This window comes from Pleurodeles waltl, chromosome 1_2, assembly GCF_031143425.1.
Source record: "Pleurodeles waltl isolate 20211129_DDA chromosome 1_2, aPleWal1.hap1.20221129, whole genome shotgun sequence".
Classification (NCBI taxonomy): domain Eukaryota; kingdom Metazoa; phylum Chordata; class Amphibia; order Caudata; family Salamandridae; genus Pleurodeles; species Pleurodeles waltl.
In genome coordinates, this window is record NC_090437.1 from 192,788,602 (window position 1) to 192,813,980 (window position 25,379).

Genomic DNA, 25,379 nt, shown 5'->3' on the forward strand with positions numbered 1-25,379 from the left:
GCATTAAAAAGAACATTTTTGAATATCTATTAAAGCTTTTTCCTTTTTAGATTGCACTGTTTTATGAATTTTGATAGGAGAGTGATACACTTTCTACTCATTGTACGTTTCCCTGAATCTCTCTCTCCATTTGCTCAGGGACCCTGTGTTTCCTTTTTGATTTGATATAACCCCTACCCCCCCCCCCCCCCCATAGCCCTGTGGACTGCCTCCTCCCTGGGGCTAAACATAAAATGAATGTTTTAAAGTTACTTTTTGAACTTCTGGCCTACTGGCAAAGCTTTTGGACTGTCACTCAGTAGGTTGAAGATTCAAATCCTGGTATCTCATGCAGTGTGTCTGTTTAATTACAAGTGTTTTGACAGTTAAACATTCCTAGTGATGGAATATTTACGCTTTAAGGTGAATGTCATGCATGCCTTGAAATCTGCATAGCAGAGAGTCACCTGTGGCCTAGAGTTTAAGGGCTCAGGCCCTCACCGTGAAGGTTGATGGTTCCAGTCTAGGTATGTCAGTAGTCACATTCCTCCCTTAATTACTTTTCAAATTCAAATATTTAAGATCAATACAAAAATCTAATCTTACTGCTTTTACTTGACAAATACGTTTTTCTTTCAATTTGTCCTAAAATATCTCATTCTGAGTATATTATTCATCAAAGTCTAGAAACACTGTCTGGATGGTTATATGGGCTTGGCTGAACCCCGCTGTGCACGGCCAAAGGCTGTGCGTGGTGTCGGATTGGGTGTTATAGGGGTTTGAATTAATGTAGGCCATGCGCGGCAGTGGTTGGATTAACGTAGAGTAGTTAAGATTACTTTACGTTAAAAAAACATTGAAATTCACTAAATAAAACAAAAGTTAAAGGGACGTTTATAGTTAGGAAAAGGAATTAAAAACCATAGAAATTCTCTTAAAAACTAAGGGTTATAGGGACAATACAGTTGGGTTCTGAATTTACTCGACCAAAACCATACAAGCTCAGCAGTTATAGTTGGTTATTTCAAGTAACTCTAACTCGTGCCCTAAGGTAACTATAGCTTGAGCCCTCACCATTCAATGCTAATTACCCCAGATATTATATCACTCATGACAACTTCTTTAATGTCATTAAAAATATAAATGTAACATCAGCAGTCAAATTTTGGGGAAAAAAAAAAACTGTGCAAGGCAGGGGGCGAGTTAATTACTTGAAATAACTTTAACTATAATTGCTAAACTTTTATGGGTTTCTTGTTTAAAAAAAAAAATATATATATATATTTATTCATCGAGCAGTGATATAGAAAAAAGAGCCAAAAACATAACCTACTGCCATTAATGTCCATACAGTATGGTTAAACCCAATACAACATTTTTGAAGTGCTTGTGTAGATTTACATTATACATTAGCTGTTCCCTTGAGGGCCTCTTAATTAACCTACATTATTGCCTCACAAAAATTACGAAAAGGGAGCATATGTGGCCGAGCTGCCAGGATAAAAAGAAAAAGCATAGATAAGCACAATCATAATTTCGAGCAATGATTATAAAATGTATCTGTTTATCTTTTGCACCAGATCAACCACAAACCAAACTACACATCCAAGTGTGAAAACCCACACACATCCTTGCTCTTCAGATACTCTTGAAGTTCACCCAAAGTATCTGTAAAAAGCTGAAGCGCATTCATTCATCATGCGGATGTCTCCTCAAAAGAGGGAGTTCACCTAAGTGTGCCTAGCCAGACCACTTGCTTGAAATTTGTGGCTCTAAGAGACTTGTATACCACCATGGAAGCATGCTCCCATTCATCCAGGATCATCGGGCACCCCACACGGTTCTCAAGTTTGCCTAAAAAGCCGTTTAACAAGGGTAGACCCAGGCCCTTCCTTAGTGCCCTGTACCAATTACTAATTCCGAGTAAATGTGTACGAACAAGCAATTTTATAAGAGTTGAGCTATTTTGGGGCATCTCTGGACAGTGAGTTGTCGGGAACCCTGAAATCTGCAAGAAACTATACCAAAAGTGCAGCTAGTTTGGTCCCAGGCGTTGTTCCATTTCTTGCCAAGTTAGCTGTCGGTTACTAATAAAGAAGTCCCCAAGTATCACATACCACGGGCATTGCATGCCTTCAAAACTGGTTTAGGGGACATCTATACTCAGGAATACACACTTGCATAGCCGTAAAAACTTATGGCAGACCGGAATCAGCCGCGCGCTAAAGAAGTGTTTCAGAACGGAGGCCATGTCTGCTAGTGCCTTATACCTTGTCTGTTTCGGCAGTCCTAGGATCTTAAGAAAAGTTGGGCGATCAATACGAGCTTCTTGTGCCATCCTGAAAGATTAAAAAAAAATTGCCATACTCTCTAGTCCCTGCTTCCCTACGGACTGTATCAATCCAATGCCGCCTGATAGTAAGATAAAAGTCTGGGCGTCCCACCCCGTCTTGGTCCTTAACTAACTGTAGTATTGCTTACCTGACTACGTCCCTGTAACCTTCTTTTTTTTTTTTTTTTGTTTTTTTCTTTTTTCCTTTCCCCAATTCTATTTCCTAACTCTAACTTCCCTGTAACATTTGTTTTTAACAGTGAATTTCTATGGGTTTTTTTAACGTATAGTTAAAGCAGTGCACAGTATCGGTTGGCAGTAGGACAACCTCCTATAACCACCCAACTTTGCGCCGTGAACGGTGGAGTTGGCCAGTTAACCATCCTAACCACTCAAACCTGAGAGAGAAAGTGAGAGATTGAGAGAGAGCGGTTTTAGGCTTTGATATACTTAAAATGAGATGTATTTCCTGGCAAATGAAAAAGAAAAATGTTTTTGTCAATTAAAGAGTGAGATCACCTTTCAGTATGTAACTTAAATATAGATAGGTGAAAAGAAACTAAAGCAGGAAATGACTACAGACACCTAGACTAAAACCCTTACTTTAGTGTGCATGTTTGAGACCTTAACCACTATGCCATAGGTGATTCCTTACTGTGCAGTGTGCAGACTTAGCTATGACATTCAACCCACAGATTTTGAGGGGCAAAAGTCTTGCGTGTTCCATCACCAGGAATGTTTAACAGTCAAAACACTAGAAAATAAAAAGACACACTGTCATGAGATACTAAGATTTGAACCTTCGACCTAATGACAGTGCAAGAACTTTACCATTAGGTCAGAAGTGACCCTTCTCTGCTGTGCCTCAAAACGTAAGTATAACATTGTTACCACACATCCTCCTAGACTGACTATTTGAAGTTATTGCATGGAGAGATGATTGCAATGACAGTCTTTCTTTCTCTTCCACCCCATTATGGGATGGAATAGAGAGTGAGTGAGAGAGAGAGTGAGAGCACCGCGGGGAGCCTCAATGCCCAGCGGTCCTAGCCGGCTCCCTGCATCCTGCAGGAGCCGGCATTGATCCCACGAGTATGGAGGGTGCTGTGTGAACTACATTTTCATTAGTTTCCCTGCACGCATATTTGCCTGCAGGAAAATAGATGCAAACTTCACTTTCTGCTAGTAGAGCTGTTTGACAGAACTCATTTGCAGAAAGTGAACTATTTGCTCTCACTTGGTGGGAGCTGCCAAAGCTCCTGCCAAATGAGAGCAAATAGATACATCCTTGGTATGGGCACACCGGGACATAGCAGGAGCCGGCCCTGGGGTGTATCGGTCCCTAGGGCCATGATTGGCTCCACAAAGGGGATTTGTGTAGCCCCCTTTCGAAGTGTATTGCCCCTGGGAGGTGGTGTTCCCCGGGGGTTCCAAACGGACCCCCCTCTCTTTATTGTATTTTAGAGGTGGTGGTCCCTGGGACTGAGGTAAGGGCCACAAGGCAATATCACCACCCCAGCATCCTTTTTATTTCAAGCCACAGGGAGGTGGCGGTCCCCAGGGCTGCGGGAGTGTGTGTGGCTCTCTGCATCCTATTTATTCAAAGCCCTGAAGAGGTGGTGGTCCCCTTGCTGCAGGGGGCCCAGGCCAACCCCCTCACCTGCCTTCAAAATGCAAATGCCCCCAGGGGCTGCATTTAAACAAGCTCGGGAGCCGGTACTTTTTTTTTTTTCTTCTCCACGGATCTGCCGCGTTTAGCGCGAAATATTTAAAAAAAAAAATAATAATAATTTTTTTTTGCTCTGTGAGGATCCCTGTTGGAGCCTAGCACCAGAGCTAAGGGATCAGGGGGACTGAAGCAGAGTCCCAACATGGCTGCCAGCACTTCTTTGTTGAAGTGTTGGCAGCCGATCAGATGTCAGCATGGGATTGGGAGGGTTCACGGAGCCTCTGTGTCCCTATATTTACAAATTTTGATTTTCTTCAATTTCTCAAACTACAGAACAGATTTACCCCAAATAACAAAAAGGGCACTTGCTGGACCAAGAGCTATTATTCTGCCAAATTTGGTGTAGTTTGATCTAGTGGTTTTGGCTGTAGACCTCTTCAAAATGCCTATGGAATTTAACATTGGAAACATACCTTTTTTACCCCTCCGTCCTTCAAACCCCCCCATTTTCTCAGCCCCCACTTGAAGGTCACCCTGAAACTTTCCAAGCAGCAGCTGAAGTGACTGTCAAATTTTGGGGGGAAATTTTGTGAAGATTCATCAAGCGGCACCAAAGATTATAAGCAAGTCAAAAAACACTTTTTCTGTAGAAACTAGGTCCTAACTATAACTACTTATTGGCAACCGCCACTAGGTAACACACACATATATATATCATATGTCCTGAGTGTCTTATGTGTATTTAACATCATTTTTGTTCTTCCTGACATTTTTTGCATAAAGAATAAAAATAATTTACTGAAAGTGAACTCTGATGTAAAATGACAAGAATAAGGCCTGGGCGAAATTTATCTTGTGCAAATTACGTCAAAAGCAGAAATGACCTATTATTTTGTGAAATGCCAGTTTGGACATGTTGTCCAATTTAATAAAATATCTACTTGTCCATGTGACAGGTCTCATCATAAATCACCTTGTCCTGTTTCAAAAACAAAAACAAAAAAAAACACTGGTCCCCTTGGTTCCACGTAGTGCAGCCATAAATAATGGCAGCAATCTCATTATATAAGAGCTCCGATAATAGCCTCTCTGATGATGCAAGGGCTTATACTATGGTAGGGTTGGAATTCTAGCAATTCACACATTTTGCCACTTTTCCACAGATCTACATACTGGGGCTGGAGGTAGCCTTAAGCAATAGTTCCGGGGTTGGAATGTGCTTTAAAGACTGTGTAAACCTGCTAACTTGCATGTTTTATGGGGTTTCCTCAGCTCTTCTCTAATCATTTCCCATGCTGAGAAAGGTTGGAAATGTAATCTTGACAAGGGTCAGAAGTAAAACTTCTTCAAGGGTTGGTAAAAAAGTGGTTGGAGGGAAAGTGAACTTGTAAACGCTCAACAGATTTTCGCATGAGCAAATCTACATATGCATATTTACTGATGCTAAAATGCAGTAAAAAAATATTTTCAAGGAGTATGATTTCCTGGCCTACGTCTGTAAATTAATTGCATTTTATTATGAACATTTAATTTGAAAGCAAAGACTTCTCAATCATGCTTTCAAGCTTCTGCAAGGATTTGCATCCGATCAGAGAGCATTCTGGGAGCATTATAAGTAGCCTCATTGTTACATTTTGCAAACGTGTGTACACCTTGTTATACTGGGACCATTGTCAGCAGTGCAGTCTGAGTTAGCATTTCCTTATTGCGCTCACCCTAGTAATAAAGGCTTTGCATTAATGAAGCACCAATACAACTTCGCGCAGCATTTATAATATGGATACAAATATTCCCTTAGCTGCAGGCAGTACCCTTCCCTGATCCATAATGCAGTACTGTAAACTGGCAGCCAAAGGATTCGTGCTGCAGGGGGTTGGGCCAACTTTTCCTAAGGACAAAATAAACATGATATATTGCGGTCCTTGGCTCCAAACAATATTTCCTGGGAGTTGGGCTATAGGAATTCCACACCCCTCTGGGTTAATATGCGCCCTGCAAAGAAAACGTATTGTGCAGATCACAGATCTCTATTTTATGTGGATAACTTAGTCGATTACTGCTTTTGTCACAGAGATCCTTGTGTTACCGCAGTACTGAGACACAACCCTAATATAAAACTGAATTTTACGAATTGTCATCAAATAGTTGCATGCAAACTGCATAAAATATGTTAGGATGTTATGTTTTTTCCTTAGTCTTTCATTATCTATTCTTAATGTTGCTAAAAAGGATTCATTTTAGTGGATATGTATTCTTATTAGTAAAGCCAACCTTTACCAGTGCTTTAAAACAAATGAAATGTTTGTGAGACAGGGGCTATGGAGAAATGAAGGGCACTTTTACCCAGTGGTAGTGAGGGAATCTGAGTAGGAGGGGGGCCCAAAAAATGATTGTCGCACCGTCTGCCATCAGTGCTAAAGCCTTCCCTAAGGACTTAATACTAAAAAATAGTGCAAAACCAAACGTAAAGCGAACAATAGCACCTCACCTTTAGTTAATTTGCGTTCTCGTGCTCCCGCAGTAGGAGTTTTATCTGAACAGTCTTGATTATGTTGCGAAATCTTAGGCATTTTGTTTAACAATTGTAATGCAAAATGCTGGCAATTACACTAGATTACGCCAGGGTAAATGAAATTTCACTTGGGGCTTAAAAAAAACTAACTTTTTTATAGAGACCAGTCTAAACAGTGGTCACGTATTTAACTTAAAGGTGACTACTACAGGAATCAAAGGATCTTAATTCCGCTGAAGTCCTGCATTAAATCACAGTCCCTGTTGCTGCGTTTTTAAACTCTGGGACAGTAGGAATCTTCAGAATTGGCTCGAGTATGAAAGAACTTTTGAAAATGATTGACATTTCACTCACCCTCCGCATGAGGGAGTCATTTTACATGATCAAGTGAACCCTTGCCAAAGCTATGCTATTTCTGGAAACTGATTCCTTTGTGCTTTTAATTATGTTGACATTGGTGATGCATTTCAACTGTTTTTCATGTGCCAGTATGTTTTAAATTCTTTTGAATAGCTTAAATTTGGGATAGTTCTTGCATGACAGTATGTGGTAGCAGGTGATTAAATGTTTGCAATATGTGTTTTTTTATTTTTTATAATTGCATCATATCTTATCCATTTTACCCAAAGACTGCATCTTTATATAGTCTAGTGTCGTAGTCCTTTAAATGGGTATACAAATCAATGAATCACACAAGAATGATCTTGCTTTCGTGGACAAATAAGAGGTCCAATAAATGACCTTTTTGTGTGATTTATGCCCCTTTTCTGCACTGACTTCCTCTTGGATCGCAAACGCTATATGGAAAACATTTTCTTTGCTGATCTCTGGACCGCCTTTGCTCATTTCCTCCTCCACCCTTGCCACACCCTATTTGAGTCTTCCTACTTCCTCTGTGTATGTTGTTAGCTGAAGCTCCCATGCACATATATGAGGTATTCTGCACCTGTAATGTTAAGTGTTTTCATGCCACTTTTTATTCCTTTGCCATAATCCTCATGTTTTCTGCTTCCAGATGGCTGTTGAATTTCTTGACGAATTGGATGTCCCTTTTTTTAAAGTAGGATCTGGGGATACCAACAACTTCCCATATCTGGAAAAGACTGCAAAAAAAGGCAAGTGCTGCTTCTTTTTTGCGGTAAAAATAGTTTACGTGCACCATGAGTCAGTTTGGTGCAGTGTTTTGAAGGTATGCATGTATGTTGGAAACCTTCTTAACAGTTACATCTTGGTTAGTTTGTTTTTTTCTGTTTTTGGCTCACATTAGTAATTTTGAGATTTCAAATGCATTATCTTGTAATTAGTTTATAGGCAAAACTTGGGATATTATTCTTGTCATCTGTCCGTGGTTTAGCTGTACTGTGATTTAAACTGATTGGAGTCGTTAGCATGGCACTTTGTATAACAGGGAGGGCCCAGCACTAAACAGAAGACCTAGATGTGATTAGTACCATAGAAAGTAGAGTAAATGGTCACGCTAGCTAAAACCGCTATTTTTTCATTTGAGACATTTCATAGTAAGGTTGCTTGTAAAAAAAGAAGAACCCCCTTCCCCTGTTTTCTTCATCAGATCTCTTCAAGTTCAGGTTGTCATTCTGCTACTTTTCCCTCTTAAAATGCTTTTTAGAAGGTTTTGCTGTCTTATGAGCTTGCACTGACCACTACTGTCAACCACCATTACTTTCTCTGCATTGCTCTTGATGCAGATACCATGGGCACCCCTATGTCAACAGAACTGCCACATGTTTATACACATTTCCTTTTCTCAGTGTTGTCCCACTGCCAGCAACTCTCCCTTTTTGAGGTCGAACCTAGACATCGATTGTGCTGTCCCTTAGCGACCTGTTGTTGATGCTTTGGGGGCTTACATACTGCCCATCTCTTTTTATTGGCTGTGTCTATTGTTGCTCTTTTATTTGTACTTACCATTTGCTGATGGCATTCATTTGTCATTCCTTTTCCTGTTTTTACTCCCCCCTGAGAGCATGGGCCAAGTACTAGATAACATATGCTATTCATTCTTACAGCATGTGCTTTGGACCCACTTTTTTCTTCGTTGAAGAGCATTTCGCACAGTTGGTTTGTTTTAACTTCCCTCTTGTAGCTGAGTGCCTTCCCGAAGCTGTGAGTCTGAGCTCCCTTTAGCGTGGCACCGCCGCATCAGGATGAAGGATGGTTCCCTCTAAATGACCCAAGGAGGCCAGGAGTCAGATTCTTAAACAGTTTCTGAGGACTGCCAGTCCGGTCTGCCCTTAACCGGACTGCTATCCGCCCCAGTAAGGGTCCCAGCGGCTCTTTTGCCCACAGTAAAGACTTTCATGATAATTAAGCAGAAAAGTTCAAATTCTGGCTGCATTTTCAGGTGGACTAGCTGTCCTCTATGCCCTTTGTGAACAGGATCCTCTTTGGCAAGATTACGCTTTTAGACATCAGCAGCTTCAACGTGGAGTCCTCCAGTAGCTCTGCAACGGCGCCCCTGTACTAAACCTGGTATTTACCTGCTTGTGCCCCCTGCTGAAGCCATGCATGACTATGTTCCCTCCTGTCCATGCTCCTGGCCAAGCAACCTGCCTCCATGAAACCCTGCCTAGCTTAGCAACATACCAAACCCTAGTGTCTCTAGCCTCCTTGCACCCACTAACCTACAGAGCGTAAAAGTGCTCTTGAAAACACAGTGCTGTGTCCAATAAACTGTTGCATAGTTCCTTGCCACACTAAGTAGATCAGGCTTCCTCCCTTATAATGCTGTATCATTTGAATTTCGAGGACATGTGAATGTAGTGTGGTAATGCAGGTGCTGCCTTTATATCAGCAATCCTTATTGTATGAGCCCGTATGAAATAGATGCCTGTCACGTTTCCTTGGATGGCTAACACAGCTCTGAAACTCATCTGTATGCTCTTGTCTGCTTTCTAGTTGTTTAATAAATGCCTGGCTACTTTGCGCTACAGTCGAGGCAGACAGTTGCGGCTCACTTCGCTTGAAAGGAGCGGGGCAGGTGCGGCGCATGAGGGGGAGTCTACAAAATTTAATAAAATTAAATTAAAAAATTAATTTAAAAGCTTACCTTACCTTACAAGGCCTCCTATCCCAGGCTAGCCGCAGGCACAGGCTCCCAGCCTACCCTGCAGCCAATCCTGATGCTGCTCAAAGCAGCGTCCGGATTGGCTGCGAGCGCCCTGGCTGGGTGCTCCCAGGCAGGCTGGGAGCCTATGTGGGCTCTCATTTGCCGGGCTGGAGAGAGTCTACCACGCATGTGTGTTTGGCCGGCCAAACATTCATGCGCAGTGAGGGGGGAGTGTTGAGCACTCCCCCCTCACAGCTCCCCACCCCAGATGCCCCGCCCCTTTCACAACAAAGGAATAATAAACATAGTTTATTATTCCTTTGTTGTGAAAGTTTTGCAGCTTCTGCTGTAGGCGTGGGGGAGTATGTGACATTCCTCTGCCCTAACGGAGGAGCCGCCCCTGGATGCAGAACAGGCTAGTCCACATCAAGTCAGCGTAAATATAGGCTGGCTGGCCTTCTGAAAGCTTGCACATGGATATTTTCACCTCTGCCTCAATACTTGTATAAACAAAGAAGGGCAAGCAGATTTAACTTTAACAATACAGCATGATGAGATGCGTACCTCATTCGACACAGCCCCAAAGGCGTTACCTCGAGTCAACTTTTATCACCATGCTCCCCCTCCCCGAGCAGAGCCCACATTAAAACTTCAAAGCGGTAATAAATCCAGCCGCCTGAAGCTGGAGTCATCTTAAGACTTGCTCACTCTCCTAGAGGAGGCTGAAACAGCTGCTGGGTGACACCTTCAGGGGGCATGAGAGGTCACAAAAGAGGAATATCCTCTTACGTCCCATAAGGGTTGCTCCCTGTGTACTGCAGTAGATACAACCACTCAAATCCACATAATGGCTCGCCACACATTGCAACAGCACACAAAATCCAGGCCACATAATTACACTACACACCACACATTTAAACATCTCATAATTACACACCACACAATTCAGCTACACACACTTCCACTCCACATCATTCCACTTGATGCCACATAATTAAAATCCAATAAATTAAGCTGCACATATTTCCACTCCGCTCTGTGCCACATAATACCACTTCACATAATACCACTCCACATAATTACACACCAAACCATATTACACTCCACACAACACAGTTCTACTCCAGATAATTCCACTACACATAATCCCACTACAACCTTCATAATTCCACTTGAAGCCGCATATTTACACTCCACATATACCCACTCAACTTCAAAACACATAATTAAACTCCACATAATTCCGCTCCACACATGCCAGATAATTCCACACAAGTCTGCACCACACAATTCAGCGCCATACAATTCCATGCCACGCAACCTATTTACACTCCACATACCATTCAACACTACATAATTCAAATCCACATAATTACACTACTCAATACTACATAAATACACCCCACATACATCAACTCCGTGCCATATAAATCACACAAATACACTCTGCAGTGTGCCACATAATTCTACTCAACATATTGTCACTGAAGGCCACACATTTCTGTGCCACAATTCCATCCTGTGCCACATAATTCCACGCCAAACCACATAATTCCAATCCACAACACAATTCTGTTACATGCAACATATATTCAGTCCACAACACAAAATTCCACATCATGTCATAAAATACACCTCACCGTATAATTCCACTCCATGACACACAATAACACTACAATATTTACACTCCATATCAGTCTCACTTCACATAATTCCAGTACACTCAATAACACACAATTACTATCCACATAATTCCACTGCACACCATGCCGCATGATTCCAATATACATAACTCCCCTCAGCACCCCACAATTTCATGTTACACAATTCCACAACAAACAATTTCTATGCAACCTGAATAATTGCACAACACATACACCACTCCACAATACATGGCTAAAAGACTGACACTAGCTCTCTGATTGCCTCATAGGCGCGACCTATTGGCTATGCCAATGCTTTTTGCTAACCTACCACCTGGATGAAATAATACCTTTCTGCATTATTGGCTTAGTGCAGAGACGGTGCCTGGTCATTCTGCTGCAGCTTATGTGTGACTTTATTGAGCCAGTTGTTTCAGTATGGCTGCGCACAAATTACCAGTGATTTGTCAAATATAAAACAATATCCATTTTGTCAAGTGACTGTTGCATGATATTCGTTCATTCACTTAACTGTGTTTTGCAGAACACAGTTTTGTGTCGAAGTGGAATGCTGCCTGACATCTACAGTATCAGTGTAGTTGCTGAAGTGCAAAACATTCCTACTTCTGTCTTTGCCCTCGCTAATATCCAATACCAGTCCCACAACAACTTTGGCAGGATTTTGTTGGTTAATACTTGCTACTAACCCGACAATAAGTGCCTGCACTGACTGGATCCTTGTAATATGTTTATCATGTTACAACATTACCTACAACTGTTGCTTTGGAAGAGAATCTGTTCTTGGAAGATTGGAGGGATTGCCCTGTATGTTCCTTTTTTCTAACATGGGCCCAGATTTGCAAACACTTGGTGTCAATTTTGATTTAACTTTTTTAATACAGACCTTGACGCAAAGGGTAATGGTGGGATTTACGGCCTTGGATTGTAACCAGATGTAACTTAAAGATACTTAATGCGCTACCTTGTGATACTTTCTATCAAGGGGCTGATCTGTGGATGGTCATGGGTGTTCCCATGCAACCATCCTTTGTTTTTAATGCAAATTCCAATCTATAAAGAATCTTAGACAGGGATTTGTATGAAAATGCTGTGCCTCCTTGAGGCAGCCTTAACAAATGTTTTAATTTCTCCTTGTTTCCGCTCTTTGCATGTGTTCTGCATTCTACAGCACACATGAAAAGTGTGAAATGCTGTAAAGCATAGTTTTTTTTAAATTTTTTTATTGGAAGCAACCCCTTCCTGTACAAAAACTGCTTACCACAACAGAGACACCCTTGAACTGTGGCCTAAGGTTGTCTGCGTTTGCAAATGGCAGCCAAAAATCGTTAGTACAGGGGAAGAGCAGAACAGCACCACATCTTAATAGGTGTGGTGCTATTCTGCATTCTCCTGTTCACGCAACACAGTGCAGCAACTTTACTTGCTGCCCTGTGCTGACATGATGTGTATATAAATCTAGACTACATTACATAATTAGGTTAATTAACCTTAGTTGCGCTGATCTTTCACTTGGCAGTGGCGATGTTCTAAAGGAGCATTGTAGAGTTTGCTTTTGGATTTTGTACTGTTTAGTATTGGTTATGGGAAGCCAAGAAGGAAAGCAAAAAAAAAATGTTTGCTTACTTTTTGACTTGCATTGAGAGTACTCAGTGAAAGTGGGTTGTGGTGCATTGCTACTTCATGACAAAGCTTCCCCAGAGTATGAGTAGGAGAAACCTGTGACATCGTAGAGGGATTTTGCGCAATGGACAGACTAAGTGTAAGAGGGATCACGTTACTGGTCAGAAGGGTTGCTTCAGAGGGACTGGGTTTTGTGCATTTATCTGTTGGGGCCTGGTGGAGTGTGGTGGCAAACTCTCCTACTGCTAATATAGGCTGTTTCTAATCTAAGTTGAAATACTTCAAAGGACACGGCGCCTTCACATGGGTTCTTGGTGCTTGAGAGTGGGACTAAGACACTTAGGCAGATTGATAAGGGGCATCCGATCTAGAACTTGAGAATTTGAAAGGTGCACTGATCTTTCTATCAAGGGATAGTTCTATGCATACCTATTCGGGCTGGGTCATTCTGGCAGCCATGGCCATAGCTTCGTAATAATCAAGACTGGACTAGGAAAGCTGCGCAGCACATCTGGCCAGTTCTGTGGTGGCCAGAGGTTGCTTAGTGTTCCAAACATTAGGCCTTCATTTTTTGTTGTTTGTGTAGGAAGTTGGGCTTCATTCAGAGGTCTGTATGGGTTAAAAATGGACTAAGTTAATACAAAATATAAAGCTGCAGGGAATCAATTAAGCTTCTGTGGTTGATTGTGTGGAATGATCTTACAGAAACCATCAGAGTTTGCCTTTTCAAAAGGGGGGGGGGGGTCTGCTACCAGTTTGCACTCGAGCCCTCCCTCTGACCGGAACCTGAGAATAAGGGCTTTCAGCACCTGTTAGACCCGACAGCCTTAGGGTGGTTTTGCCCCCACCTTTATGCCTGCGCCTCTCCATTTTTCTGATCTAATTTTTGCTGGTTTTAAGACTGCACACTTTTACCACTGCTGATCAGTGCTAAAGTACTTCTGCCCTCCCCCCTAAATATGGTAACATTGGCTCCTACCCAATTGCATATTTAATTTACCTATAAGTCCCTAGCAAAGTGCACTACATGTGCCCGGTGTGTGCCTGCAGCACCAATTATGCCACTCACATAAGTGGCCTCTTAACCGTGCCTCACTCCTGCCATTGCAAAGCCTATGTGTGCAGTTTCACTACCTCTTCAACTTGACATTTAAAACTACTTGCCAAGCCTTAAATTCCCTTTTTATTACATATAATTCACCACTAAGGTAGGGCCTAGGTATCCCATAGGCCAGGGTGCTTGCTATGTAAGTAAAAGGCAGGGCATGTACTTGTAGGTTTTACATGTCCTGGAAGTGAAAAACTCCCAAAGCCGTCTTTCACTATTGTCATGCCTGCTCCTCTCTTAGACCAGCGTTGGAAATTCCTTTATATATTTCTAAGTGGTAGTTTTGCATCTGAAAGGAGTGGCATTGTCATGTTTGGTATATTTGAAATGGTAGGTGAGAAATCCTGCTTACTGGTGTAGGTGGATTTAACATTACTATTTTCGAAAAGCCACTCTTATAAAGTAGGCATGTCTTCACTTACTGCTTTCGGTGCCTTACAGCCTGTCTCCAATCCATGTGTGGTCTGTGCTGGTTGACAGCTCCCCTTGTGTATTCCCCCCAGACAGCCATAAATACAGGACACCCAGCTGCATTTGCATTCATGTGCATACTGAGAGACACACACACACACACACACACACCTCTACACACACCTCTACACACACCTCTACACACACCTCTACACACACCTCTACACACACACACACACACACACACACACCTGGTGTACTTCAAAACCACTCTTTGAAGTCTCCTCCACTTAAGTGCACATTTGGATATATATATATATACTGTCTGTGGCCCCCTAAGATCAGACACTTCTGGACCTACAACAGGACTCTGTCAAAAGGATTGCAGTGCTGCCCAAAGGACATAACTGGACTGGTTTTCTGGAAGTATATCACACAACAGGTGGCTTTAGGGGAAATGTTTATTGTGAAGTCCCAAAACATTTCAAAAGCCAAGTATATCTCACTCCTTGGTTCCTCATATCTCAGAGTTATAACCGCATTACTGAGCGTACTCACTGCATGTTTCTTCGTGGTTACGAGGTTACTGGTAGTTTCCTAAAATTAAAGGGAAAAGACTTATCATATTAATAGGAACTTACACAGTGGATTGTGGCAGGTGTTAAATCTGGGTATTAATGCATAACTCTGAGATATGTGAAACCAAGGAGTGAGAGATAATTGGCTTTTGTACTTTTTGGGACTTCACAATAAACAGCCCTGATGAAGTCAATGGGATACATCCCAACAGACGAAACCCATGTTGGCTGAATTGAGTTGAAGGACTGGAGTTTGAATTGGAATCTGGCTGTTACAAGACAAAGGAGCCGGATATTTAACGTGAAATAAACATTGTTTTGCATATGGACTACACAAAGAGAAATTAATGTTTTATAATTATATCAGGGCGTGTGCCTTAATGTAATTTTGCTTTTCTGGAAGGACTGCTTTTTGTGCTTGTTGCTCTGCTGCCTGCTCCTCCCTGACTCTGCTGGAAGGACTTTGCCTTTGCACCACAAGTGATCTCCAAGGGCTTGTCCGCTTGCCTCCTGTTAAGAAGTTTCAGGATCATCAAAGACTTCACCTAAAAGAGAAAATCCACACCTCAACGTGCTGGGCCAGAACAATCGACACAACCCCTGCCTTGTGGCTTAAAAATCAACACACTGACTGTTTCACCACGGTTCCATTATCACAGTATGTCTGAATTTTCCATGCATTGTCCTTGGGCACCAATTCTTCACTGACTCCGCACTGCAGCTAGGAACTGAGGCTGCTTGTCTGAAAATCGATGCATCGACTTTCCTGTGAGGAAATAATCCACACATCACCACCCCTGCTAGTAAGGAACCGACGCATCGTCTTGACCGCCTGGGATGAATCAAAGCATTGCCTCCTCTGCGCAATTTGGAATCGATGCATCGCTTTGCTTTCCATCACCTCACGTCCCCTGTGGTTCCCATCATTTTTGTTTTTGACATAACCCAGGTACTTTGTGCTAAAGAGATACATCCATTAATTCCTATGGATTATACCTATTTAAACCTCAAAACAGTGAAATCTTGACCTGTGTAACTTGGACCTTTGTAGTTTTGGTCTTTAGAAAAATAGATAATATTTATCTGAATAAATAAACTGGTGTGGAGTACTTTTGTGGTGTTTTCACTATTACTGTATGAGTTATTACACAAATACTTTACACATTGCCTTCTAAGTTACTCCTGCCTGCTTTGTGCCAATCTACTGGACTGTGAGCACTGGATAATTTAGATTGTGTTGTGGCTTACCCTGACTAGGATTGTGGTCCCTACTTGGACAGGGCGCATACTTCTGGGAACTAGAGACCTAATTTCTAACACCATCCATTTAGTTTCAACAAAACATAAGAAAAGAGTAGTGGCTATGCTTACTGGTGGCAAGTGGTTGTTTAGTATAAGGAAAAGCAAGCCAGCAGTTGAGGGCGATACTATCATGTGGGGGATGATGTGCCCGGGATGTCTACAACAGAAATAAAAAGGCACTTTCATGGGGCTAGTTGGCTGGCAAAATTTCACTGCACATAGGTGCAACAAATACATGTATCTTCTTTATCTCTAGCTTTCCAATATAGCTTGAACAGACGCTCGAGGTAGGGCAGCTCCCTTGACTCGAAGGAGCTGAACCAGAACCAGGTTTTAGGAATTATGGCCTGAAACCTTGATGTCGCAATCTCCCTAACGTTTTGCAGTTGAACAGCAGAAAGAGGTCACTAATAGACTAAGAACATCAGCTGCTTGGTATCAGAGGGACTGTCTTCTAGGGAAAGTGCAGCAAATGAGGTAAGGGCCTTCGGGATACTCCAAGTGATAATCTTAATCACAGTGACTTGTCTCCAGAGAGGTTTCGATTTAATCAGGTTGGGACTTAATTGTCTTTTCTAATACTAATTACAGTGTTTTGAATATATGAATGAGATAGAGGAGCCATTGCAGTGTTTCTAAAATTAGATAGAGGTGCTTTAAGAATCTCTGTGGCAGGAGAAGTTAACTTACAGAAAACGGCTAATGAAGGTATTAATTCTAAGCTTGTGAGGTATTTCTGGATACGAAGGACCCTGTTTTTTTTTTAAGTAGCTAAGAAACTGTCTCTTTTAGTCTAAAATCTACCTAATTTGCATGCATGTTTTACATATTATGTAGTTACATAACCAAGCTGTATTATACCAAGTTGTCCAGCCCCCTGTCCACCTGAATTGATATGCGCACTTAACCTCAACAACTGGCGCGTCTGCTTCCCCTCCGCCTAATTCTATCATCTTTTTATATCTGTCTCTGCAGGGAAGGCGCACATATTTGAAGCTTTTAGGTTGCTGCTTTCAGAACTGACCATGCCTCTTGTTGTGCAGAAGTGCATGGAAGGCAAGCAAATGTAAAGTTTTTCTGCTTTCCAAGTCTAATCTGTACAAGTCAGGATAATTTTGAGTCTGTAATCACTACATGCAGTGCTGCAGCTTTCAGAGAGTAAAATGTTTCCAGTTTCTGTTTTGTTAACACGACTAAAGTCAAAATACAGTTCTGAATAAAATATAGTGATTGAGCACACATTTGGTATAATTATCATTGTCTGTTAGCTTTCTAGCCACTAAGTCTGTTGCACGCATTCTGTAAGGAATTAGTTTATTCATGTTAGCAAGCAGTCAGGCCTGCCTTTTATTACCAGGAAAGCCCTGCTACAAGCAGCACTGGCATTGTGTATAACAGTCTGTGCGCATCACCATATTGTCATCAAATTTACCAACTGCTGTACCATTAGTACTTGCAAAATAAGACCTTGTGCAGATTGCTAATTGTGTAGCGAAATCCTGACAGCCTTCTGTACCTTTTAATATTAAGCAAGCTTTGCCAGTGGATACGGTTGAGAGGAGGAAGGGATGAGAGTGAGTTGGAGATGGTTTGTGTTTTGACTAGTTTGGTTGTCATGGATTGTAGTGAGGTGATTTGATGAGTGTAGGTTGGGGTTAAAGTGAGATTAAGTGCGAGACGAAGAAGGTGAGGTTGAGGCGAGATAAATAAGTAAGAGGTAAGGATGGGGTGAGAAGGAGTGAGGTTTGATGCAAGTTTATTTCAGTTATAAGTATTGGGAGGAAACTCAACTCTGGGTAGTACAGTACGGCATTCTGATAAGATCCACAAACCTCTCAAGGTAAGTGTGCAACCTTAATATAATCTCCCATTAAGAAAAAAAAAAAGGCATCTCTCAATATGAACATCTGTTCAGCTAGGGAGCCTCCCCCAGATTGAGGAAGAGGTAGAAAAGAGGAGCAAAAGTAAGGAGCGGTAGATGACTTCAGGATAGAATGAAATCAGAACTTCACTCTTAATCTCAGGGCTAGTACCCATCCTTCCCAGTGTGGCCAAGAATGGAATGTCTCCTCATGGCCAGTAACCAAAAAAGTGTTCACTCCATTCATCTTCAAGCGCAACAGCAACTTTGCTCCTCTACACCCAGGGCTCAAAAAATCATAAAAATTTCACTAGACCTGAAGGTCGAGTAACTTAAATAATCTACTTGGCTTAACTCTAATGTACTTGACCCGTAAATGGGTCTCAAATTGTGTGTTCCTAGGCAAATAGTTTAGAGTCGCCTTTTTCTTAATTCTCAAGTACGATTGCACCTTCAAATATGTGAGCTCAGCATTTCTGTAGTACCAAAAAAACTCTTTTGTTTCAGTAGACTAAAGTTTGCTGCATGCATCACACGGATCTAGCCCACACACCTATGATGTCTATCCCACATAACCTTGGACTTCTTTTAGTTTACTAACAACATTGCCATCAGGGCAGAAGTGTGTCTCAGTTTGTATAAACACTCATTTTTAATAAATATATTACTAAACCACACAGTAACTTTCCAAGAAATGTCCAAAAACCTCTCCACTAACTTGCAGCTTTACTGCTAAGACTATATAGTGTATTAACAGTCTGTGAAAATTGGTTTTCAGAAAATATATCCTTTGCACATCAACATGTAAAGTATTCTGATTTGTTTTCATCCTATTAAAATATTTTTTCATCACAGAGAAATATAAAAAAGGGCTTTCACAGCTACTGAAATATATTTTGAAACGTTTGCACAGTTGCCTTAGTCATTTAAATGTTGTGTGTTAGGAAAAACCTGATACCCTATATCCTTTTATTTTACATTCTAAGCAGCAGGTCACACGGTTCACCTTAGAAAGTCCTGGAACTCTGCAGTCGGAAGGAAAATTAATTGAAGAAAAACTGACTTGACCTCCGTCTGTGAACACAGAGCAAACGTGACATAAGAACAAGAATTAAAGGCATCTTTTATTGCCCCTCCACTTTTCAACTGAACAGAAAACCTGTTCAGCATCAACAGAAGGGAGGAGTAAGTATTTAAAATAGCTCGACGAGTGGTCGTGTGGATTTTTCGAGCCCTGATACCCTGAAGGCGCATCACCCACTGACAGAAATGCATCTGGCTCCTCCACCTGAGTAACAACATTGTTGCCCCTTTGTACTTTCAACATGGCCAAATGCTACAAGGATGCCTCTATATTGAGTGCCAGAAACTGTTTATTTAACTCCCACAATTCTTGTCTTTTCAATTGGGTATACGTATTATCATTAGGAAATAGGTAGATATTATTCCCATCTATGCCGGCATCCTTCCTCTTGCTTTCATTTCTCATTGCCACCTCTCTCACTGGGATTTCCCAGTATCACTACCACCTTTCCTTTAGCCTCTGTTTGTTTTCAAACTTTGGGTTGGCAACCTATAATCCTTTTTGCACTCATCTGTTCTGGTGGAGCGCGTTCGGGATATCGTGGTCAATAAATCCCTGCACTGTTTCCGAGGGGAACACTCCTACTTTAGCATCAGGCTTTTCGGCGGACGTCCAGGCTTCCTTGTCGGATATGCCCTTTAATGGCACCTGTCTCTTCAGGGACCAAGCAAACTCTGCGCTCAAGCACTTCAAGGATTCCTGGGCTACGGCCCGGTCCTTGGGCCTTGCAGCGGCCCCTCGCCCCCCTCAGTCTGCCTTTCACTCCTTTCTTGGTTACGAAAGGTGTCTCCAACTGCTTCCATTCCCAGTCAGCCATTGTACTGCGAATGCTGCCCAGCCTCTGCGTGGCTGAGGGTGCAGGGCCCACCAACCTTGTGGGTCAGGTTTCCAATGGTCTGGTCAGTCTGCCTCCCCCTCCCAACTACCCCCCCTCCAAATCTTCCTGCACCCACCTCTAAACCTTCCTAGTCTGACTCTTCCCACACCATTAGCCAGTTGAAAGCAGGATTTGCCATCACTTGCTCTGCTGCCAATCCATTACATCAGACAGGTGGGTTTTGCAGATAGTCCAAAGGGGCTACTCCCTCCCCTTCGAGACTTCCCTTCCATCCATGCCACCATCCTGCAATCAGGTGACAGAGGATCATTTGTCCCTTCTGTGAGAGGAATCTATGGCTCTCCCGGCCAAGGGAGCCATAGAGTTCCTGTGCCAGAAGTAGGCTGTGGTTGCTATTCCCACTACTTTCTGGTCCCCAAAAAGGACAAGGGTCTCCGCCCTATGCTAGACCTTTGATCCCTCAATATCTTCCTCAAAAGGGTCAGGATACTCACTTTGGCTATGGTCCTTTCTGCCCTGGACCTAGGAGACTGGATGGTACCGTTGGACTTGAGGGACGCTTATTTTCACATCCTCTCCCCTCCTGCCCACAGCCGTTATTGCGGTTCACAGTAGGCCACAAGCACATTCAGTTCACTGTGCTCCCTGTTAGCCTTACCAATGCCCCTCTGGTGTTCACCAAGGTAAAGGCCGTGGTTGATGGTCTTCTGCGGAGATATGGGATTTCAGTCTTCCCGAATCTTGACAACTGGCTGTTGAAGGTGAGTTTTCCCCAGGCTGTCGTCTTCCATCTCCAGACTACAGCAGACTGCCTGCGTTCACTGGAATTTACTATAAACATCAAAGTCCTACTTGACTCCTCCTCAGACGCTCCCTTTTATCAGAGCTGTTCTGGACACAGTGCAGTTTTCGGCCTATCCTCCAGAGCGGTGAGTTCAGGATATTCTGGCTATGATTAGGCCTGGGAAGAGTTCATGGAGTAAGTGGCCAAAAAACTCTGCCACGCTACGCGGAGTTCCACAAGCGGCAGAGTGCATTAGGTTGTGCCGTCCACGCAGATTTTTAGCGCTGGGTGTGTCCCGCGTGGAAAAATCGGTGTGAGCGGCACAACGCGCAGCGCAAGAGGGAGCTGCTGCTTTTCTGTCACTCTAGTAGGTTTTCTACTCGAGCGGCAGCTTTCTCAATGCAAATGGAAGGTTTTTCAACACGAAGGGAAGGTTTCGCAACACGACCGGAAGCCACCATATGTGACCGCCCGAATTGAGAAATCTCACTGGGGAGTGGTCTGGAGTAAGATTTTCCTTGCTCGCCAACTTAACATTGGCAGGCGCGAACAAGGGAAAAAAAACTGCCATGCTGAGTTTTTCGGAACTCCGCGCTCTAAGCTAAGCGCTGAGTGGGGAAAAACTCTGCCAGCGGAGTTCACCACCCACCCCTAGCTACGATACCAATGTTTCAGTCTCTATCCTGGATTTCAGTGAGACTGACTCTGAGACTGCTCAGCCTCATAGCCTCCTGCATTCTGCTGGTAACATGCAAAATGGCATATTCTGGCTCTGCAGTGGGACCTGAATTTCCAGTGGGCACAGCATCGGGGGAATCTCTCCGACATGGTCCAGATCTCGGATGGAACTTCACAAGATCTGCAGTGGTGGTTAACAAACCGCGATTGGTTCAGAGGCTGATCCCTCTCCCTTCCCCAACTAGATCTGACGGTAGTGACAGATGTGTTACTACGAAGTATGGGGTGGCCACCTGGGAGAAGTAAAGATCAGAGGCATCTGGTCTCTGGCATAACTAGACTTCACAGCAGTATGCTGGAGCTCTGTGTGATCCGGCTGTCATTGAAAGCCTTTCTTCCCTTTTTCAAAGGAAAGTTGGTACAGGTGTTCATGGACAATACCACCACCATGTGATATTGCAACAAGCAGGGCATGGTGGGGTTGTGGACCCTTTGATAGGAGTCTCTGTGCCTCTGGACATGGCTGAAACAGTAGGGCATATCACTGGTGGTTCAGCTTCTGGCAGGGGCTGTCTGAACGCCAGAGCAGACGAACTCGGCCAGCAATGTCTAGCAGATCACGAATGGCGTCTCCATCCGGAGGCGGCGCAAGATCTTTCAGCTTTGGGGAGAGCCTTGGTTAGATCTGTTCGCCTCCACAGAGAACGTGCAGTGTCAGCAGTTTTGCACATTGGAGTTTCCAAGGCGGCAATCACTCAGAGATGCTTTTTGTCTCGAGTGGAGTTCAGGCCTCCTGTATGCCCTTCCATCCATACCACTCCTTCCCAGATTTCTAAAGAAGATCAAAAACGACCGGCCCAGGCAATGTTGGTGGCTCTGGACTGGGTGCAGAGAGTCTGGTATCCCGAGCTGCTGAGCATGTCCATCGATCCTTCGATCAGATGGTCCCTTCAGGAGGACCTTCTGCCCCAGTAGCAGGGGAGGGTTCTACGCTCGAACCTGTCCACTCTCTGCCTTCTTGCATGGAGATTGATCTGCAGAAGTTGACAGCTTTTGACCTTCCTCCTGAAGTCTGTAACAGTATCTTGGCAGCCAGGCAACCCTCCACAACAATGGTATATGCCTGTTGTTGGAAGAAATTTGTGGCATGGTGCACAGACAAGTCGGAACACCCCCCCCACCCCCATCCTACCCCTTGCTCTGAGGTCCTATTGTTCATTTTTTCCCTTGCCCAGCAGGGCTCTGCTCTGGGCACACTTAAGGGATATTTGTCTGCTTTTTCTGTTTTTTGCTTCAGTCTCCAAATGTACATAGGTTCCTTAAAAGTCTTACACATCTTTTTCCGCCATCCCTATCATTATGCCCCAGTGGGATCTGAATTTGGTTTTGACCTTTGATCTGTGCTGCTTTCAAGCCTCTCCACAATTGTCCTTTGACGCTTCTCACTTTGAAAACAACCATCCTTGTGGCAGTTACATTTGCCCATAGTCAGTGAGCTACAGGCCTTGTCATTTAAGCTGCCAACCCTTTTTTATCTATCCTTAGAAAGTTGTGCTTTGCATCAGGGACTCTTTTCTGCCAGAAGTAGTTATGCCCTTTCATGTTGGCCAGTCCATTACTTTGCCTACTTTTTACGCATCTCCACATCCTTCTAAGGAGGAGGAGAGACTCCACTGCCTTGATCCAAAAAGAGCGTTGGCGTTCTACCTTGATCGTACTAAAGACTTCCGATTGGATGACCAACTGTTTGTAGGGTATGTAGGTGTGAAGAAAGGTCTGGCAGTACAGAAGCAGACCATCTCTAGATGGGTCATACTCTGCATTAAGATCTGCTACGCACTGGCTAAAAAGCAACCACAGTATTTGTGAGCTCATTCTACCCAAGCTAAAGCTGTGACCACTGTGCTAGCATGCAGGGTTCCAGTCCTGGACATCTGCCAGGCAGCCACACGGGCATCTCTGTACACGTTTATCAAACATTACTACCTGGACAATCAGATCCAGCCTGTTCGGTCCTTCAGGACTTTGTAGTTTGAACTTTGTTTGCAGACCCAGGGGTGTCTGCGCTACTGGCGGGGAAAGTCGTGAAAAGAAACTGACATCTGCACACCTGGGTAGCACCTTTACAGGACCCGCGTTGTCATATCCGGTCCATACAACACTGATGACTGACGTTAAGCCAATCAGTGCCATCTACCAGCATGTACGGGTACTGCTCATGAAAATCTCCTTAAGGAATCTGCTGCTATAATCTCTACGAGATAAGGAGTTATCGAAAGTAAGTAACATGTCAGTTCGCAATACACTGTGAAGGGGTTGCTTGCAAAAATAGGACAATGGCATTAGTAAAGCTGCCCCTGGATTCATATGACTGCATTATTTACGTTTCATTATGTGTTTGATTCAATGGACTGCATCTGTTCTTCTGGGATTGAGTCTGTTTATGTAATAAAAAATAAAAAAAAGGTGTTTAAACTTGGATTCTGTTGGGGACAGACAAGGTACATGAGCTTCTCACGGTAGGCTGTACTCTAGTCTCACTGGTCTTTGTTGACCACTAAGAGCGTTGCTTATGGCAGCAAACTCAAGCTAGACCATCTGTTGTTTTAAGCATGGGTTAGCTCTTTTGCAGAGACTACAAAGCTCCATTTAGCATAAGGAGCACAACTGTGCCATGCCTAGACTGAATGAATACTTCAGTGTACATGTACAGCAGTGGAAATCCCACTTAGCAGAGCAAGGAAATGCGAAACATACTCTAACTTCCTGCCTAGTGTCCCAGTGTCGTCTTTATTATACTTCATTGTGGTACCTCCAAATAGTGTCTAAACTTCAGTACGTATCAAGCATTGGCTAAGCAAATGGGTCTGGCTTTAAGGTACTAACACCTTCAAACAGCAAGCAATGCCTATGCATTACCACATTCGAATCAGACATATTGGCTTTGCCCATGCTTACATGATATAAATTGCTGTACGTGTCATGGCAGAGTGTACTTTTTAGATGTAAAATAGTCCCTCACGCATTAGAGTGGGACACTCCAAAGCAGGTGGAATGATTCACCAAACAGTCATTAGCATGAGCTGAGAGAGTAATATTTTTGTGCGTGGGGGTCATAAGCCCTACTGTGTATGCTTTTAACTCAGGCCTAAAAATTATGGTTGGTGGGTGGCAGGCATAGTATCATGTTTAAATATTTTTATATTGCTATAGCCAGTTTAGCCACAGAGGGAGGGCTGTCTTCTGTCGTAGCTCAACCATGGGTGGCCAGGACAGATCTTTTGAAATGGTAGGTATGTTCTGAATTAAACAAAGTGCTTTTTCTAAGACATACTAAGTACCAGATTTTCAATTAGGCACATTCCTGTAGGACCATCTTTCTAATTGAGTGCAGAAACATAATATTTCTTGTATTTTTCCAGCTCAAATGTAATGCAGTTTTCTCAGGGAGAATTGTTATGCATATTAAGTATGTGATTAACGTTGTTTCTAAATTGATAAATAAATTCTCAAGATTGAATATTGAATTGTATTGCAAATTGCAATGTTTTTTTCAGTTTATAACCTGCACATATGGGCTTTAGTTTCTATGAATCAAAAACATTGCAGTAACTGCTCACACTTTTTATTTTTGTCCCTAGGGCGTCCAATGGTTATTTCCAGTGGCATGCAGTCGATGGACACCATGCGCCGGGTTTATCAGATTGTAAAACCTCTGAATCCAAATTTCTGCTTCCTGCAATGCACCAGTGCCTACCCCTTGGAGCCTGAAGATGTCAACCTTCGTGTGATAAAGGTCAGTAAAACTGGTTGGGGATTACAGTGCACCCGTTAAAATGCATGTAAGTAAACATAATGCATGAAATTGTTGTAGTCCTTGCATACATATCCT

General features: G+C 43.0%; 1 protein-coding gene across 1 annotated transcript in view; it reads left to right on the forward strand.

Moving 5' to 3' along the window:
* The window catches only part of LOC138299440 (sialic acid synthase-like), a 104,507-nt gene that overhangs the window by 40,244 nt on the left and 38,884 nt on the right, over positions 1-25,379 (forward strand). The window contains exons 3-4 of the mRNA XM_069237684.1: positions 7,508-7,607; positions 25,129-25,283. Of these exons, the coding sequence (XP_069093785.1) occupies positions 7,508-7,607; positions 25,129-25,283 (255 nt within the window). The remainder of the gene's footprint in view (positions 1-7,507; positions 7,608-25,128; positions 25,284-25,379) is intronic.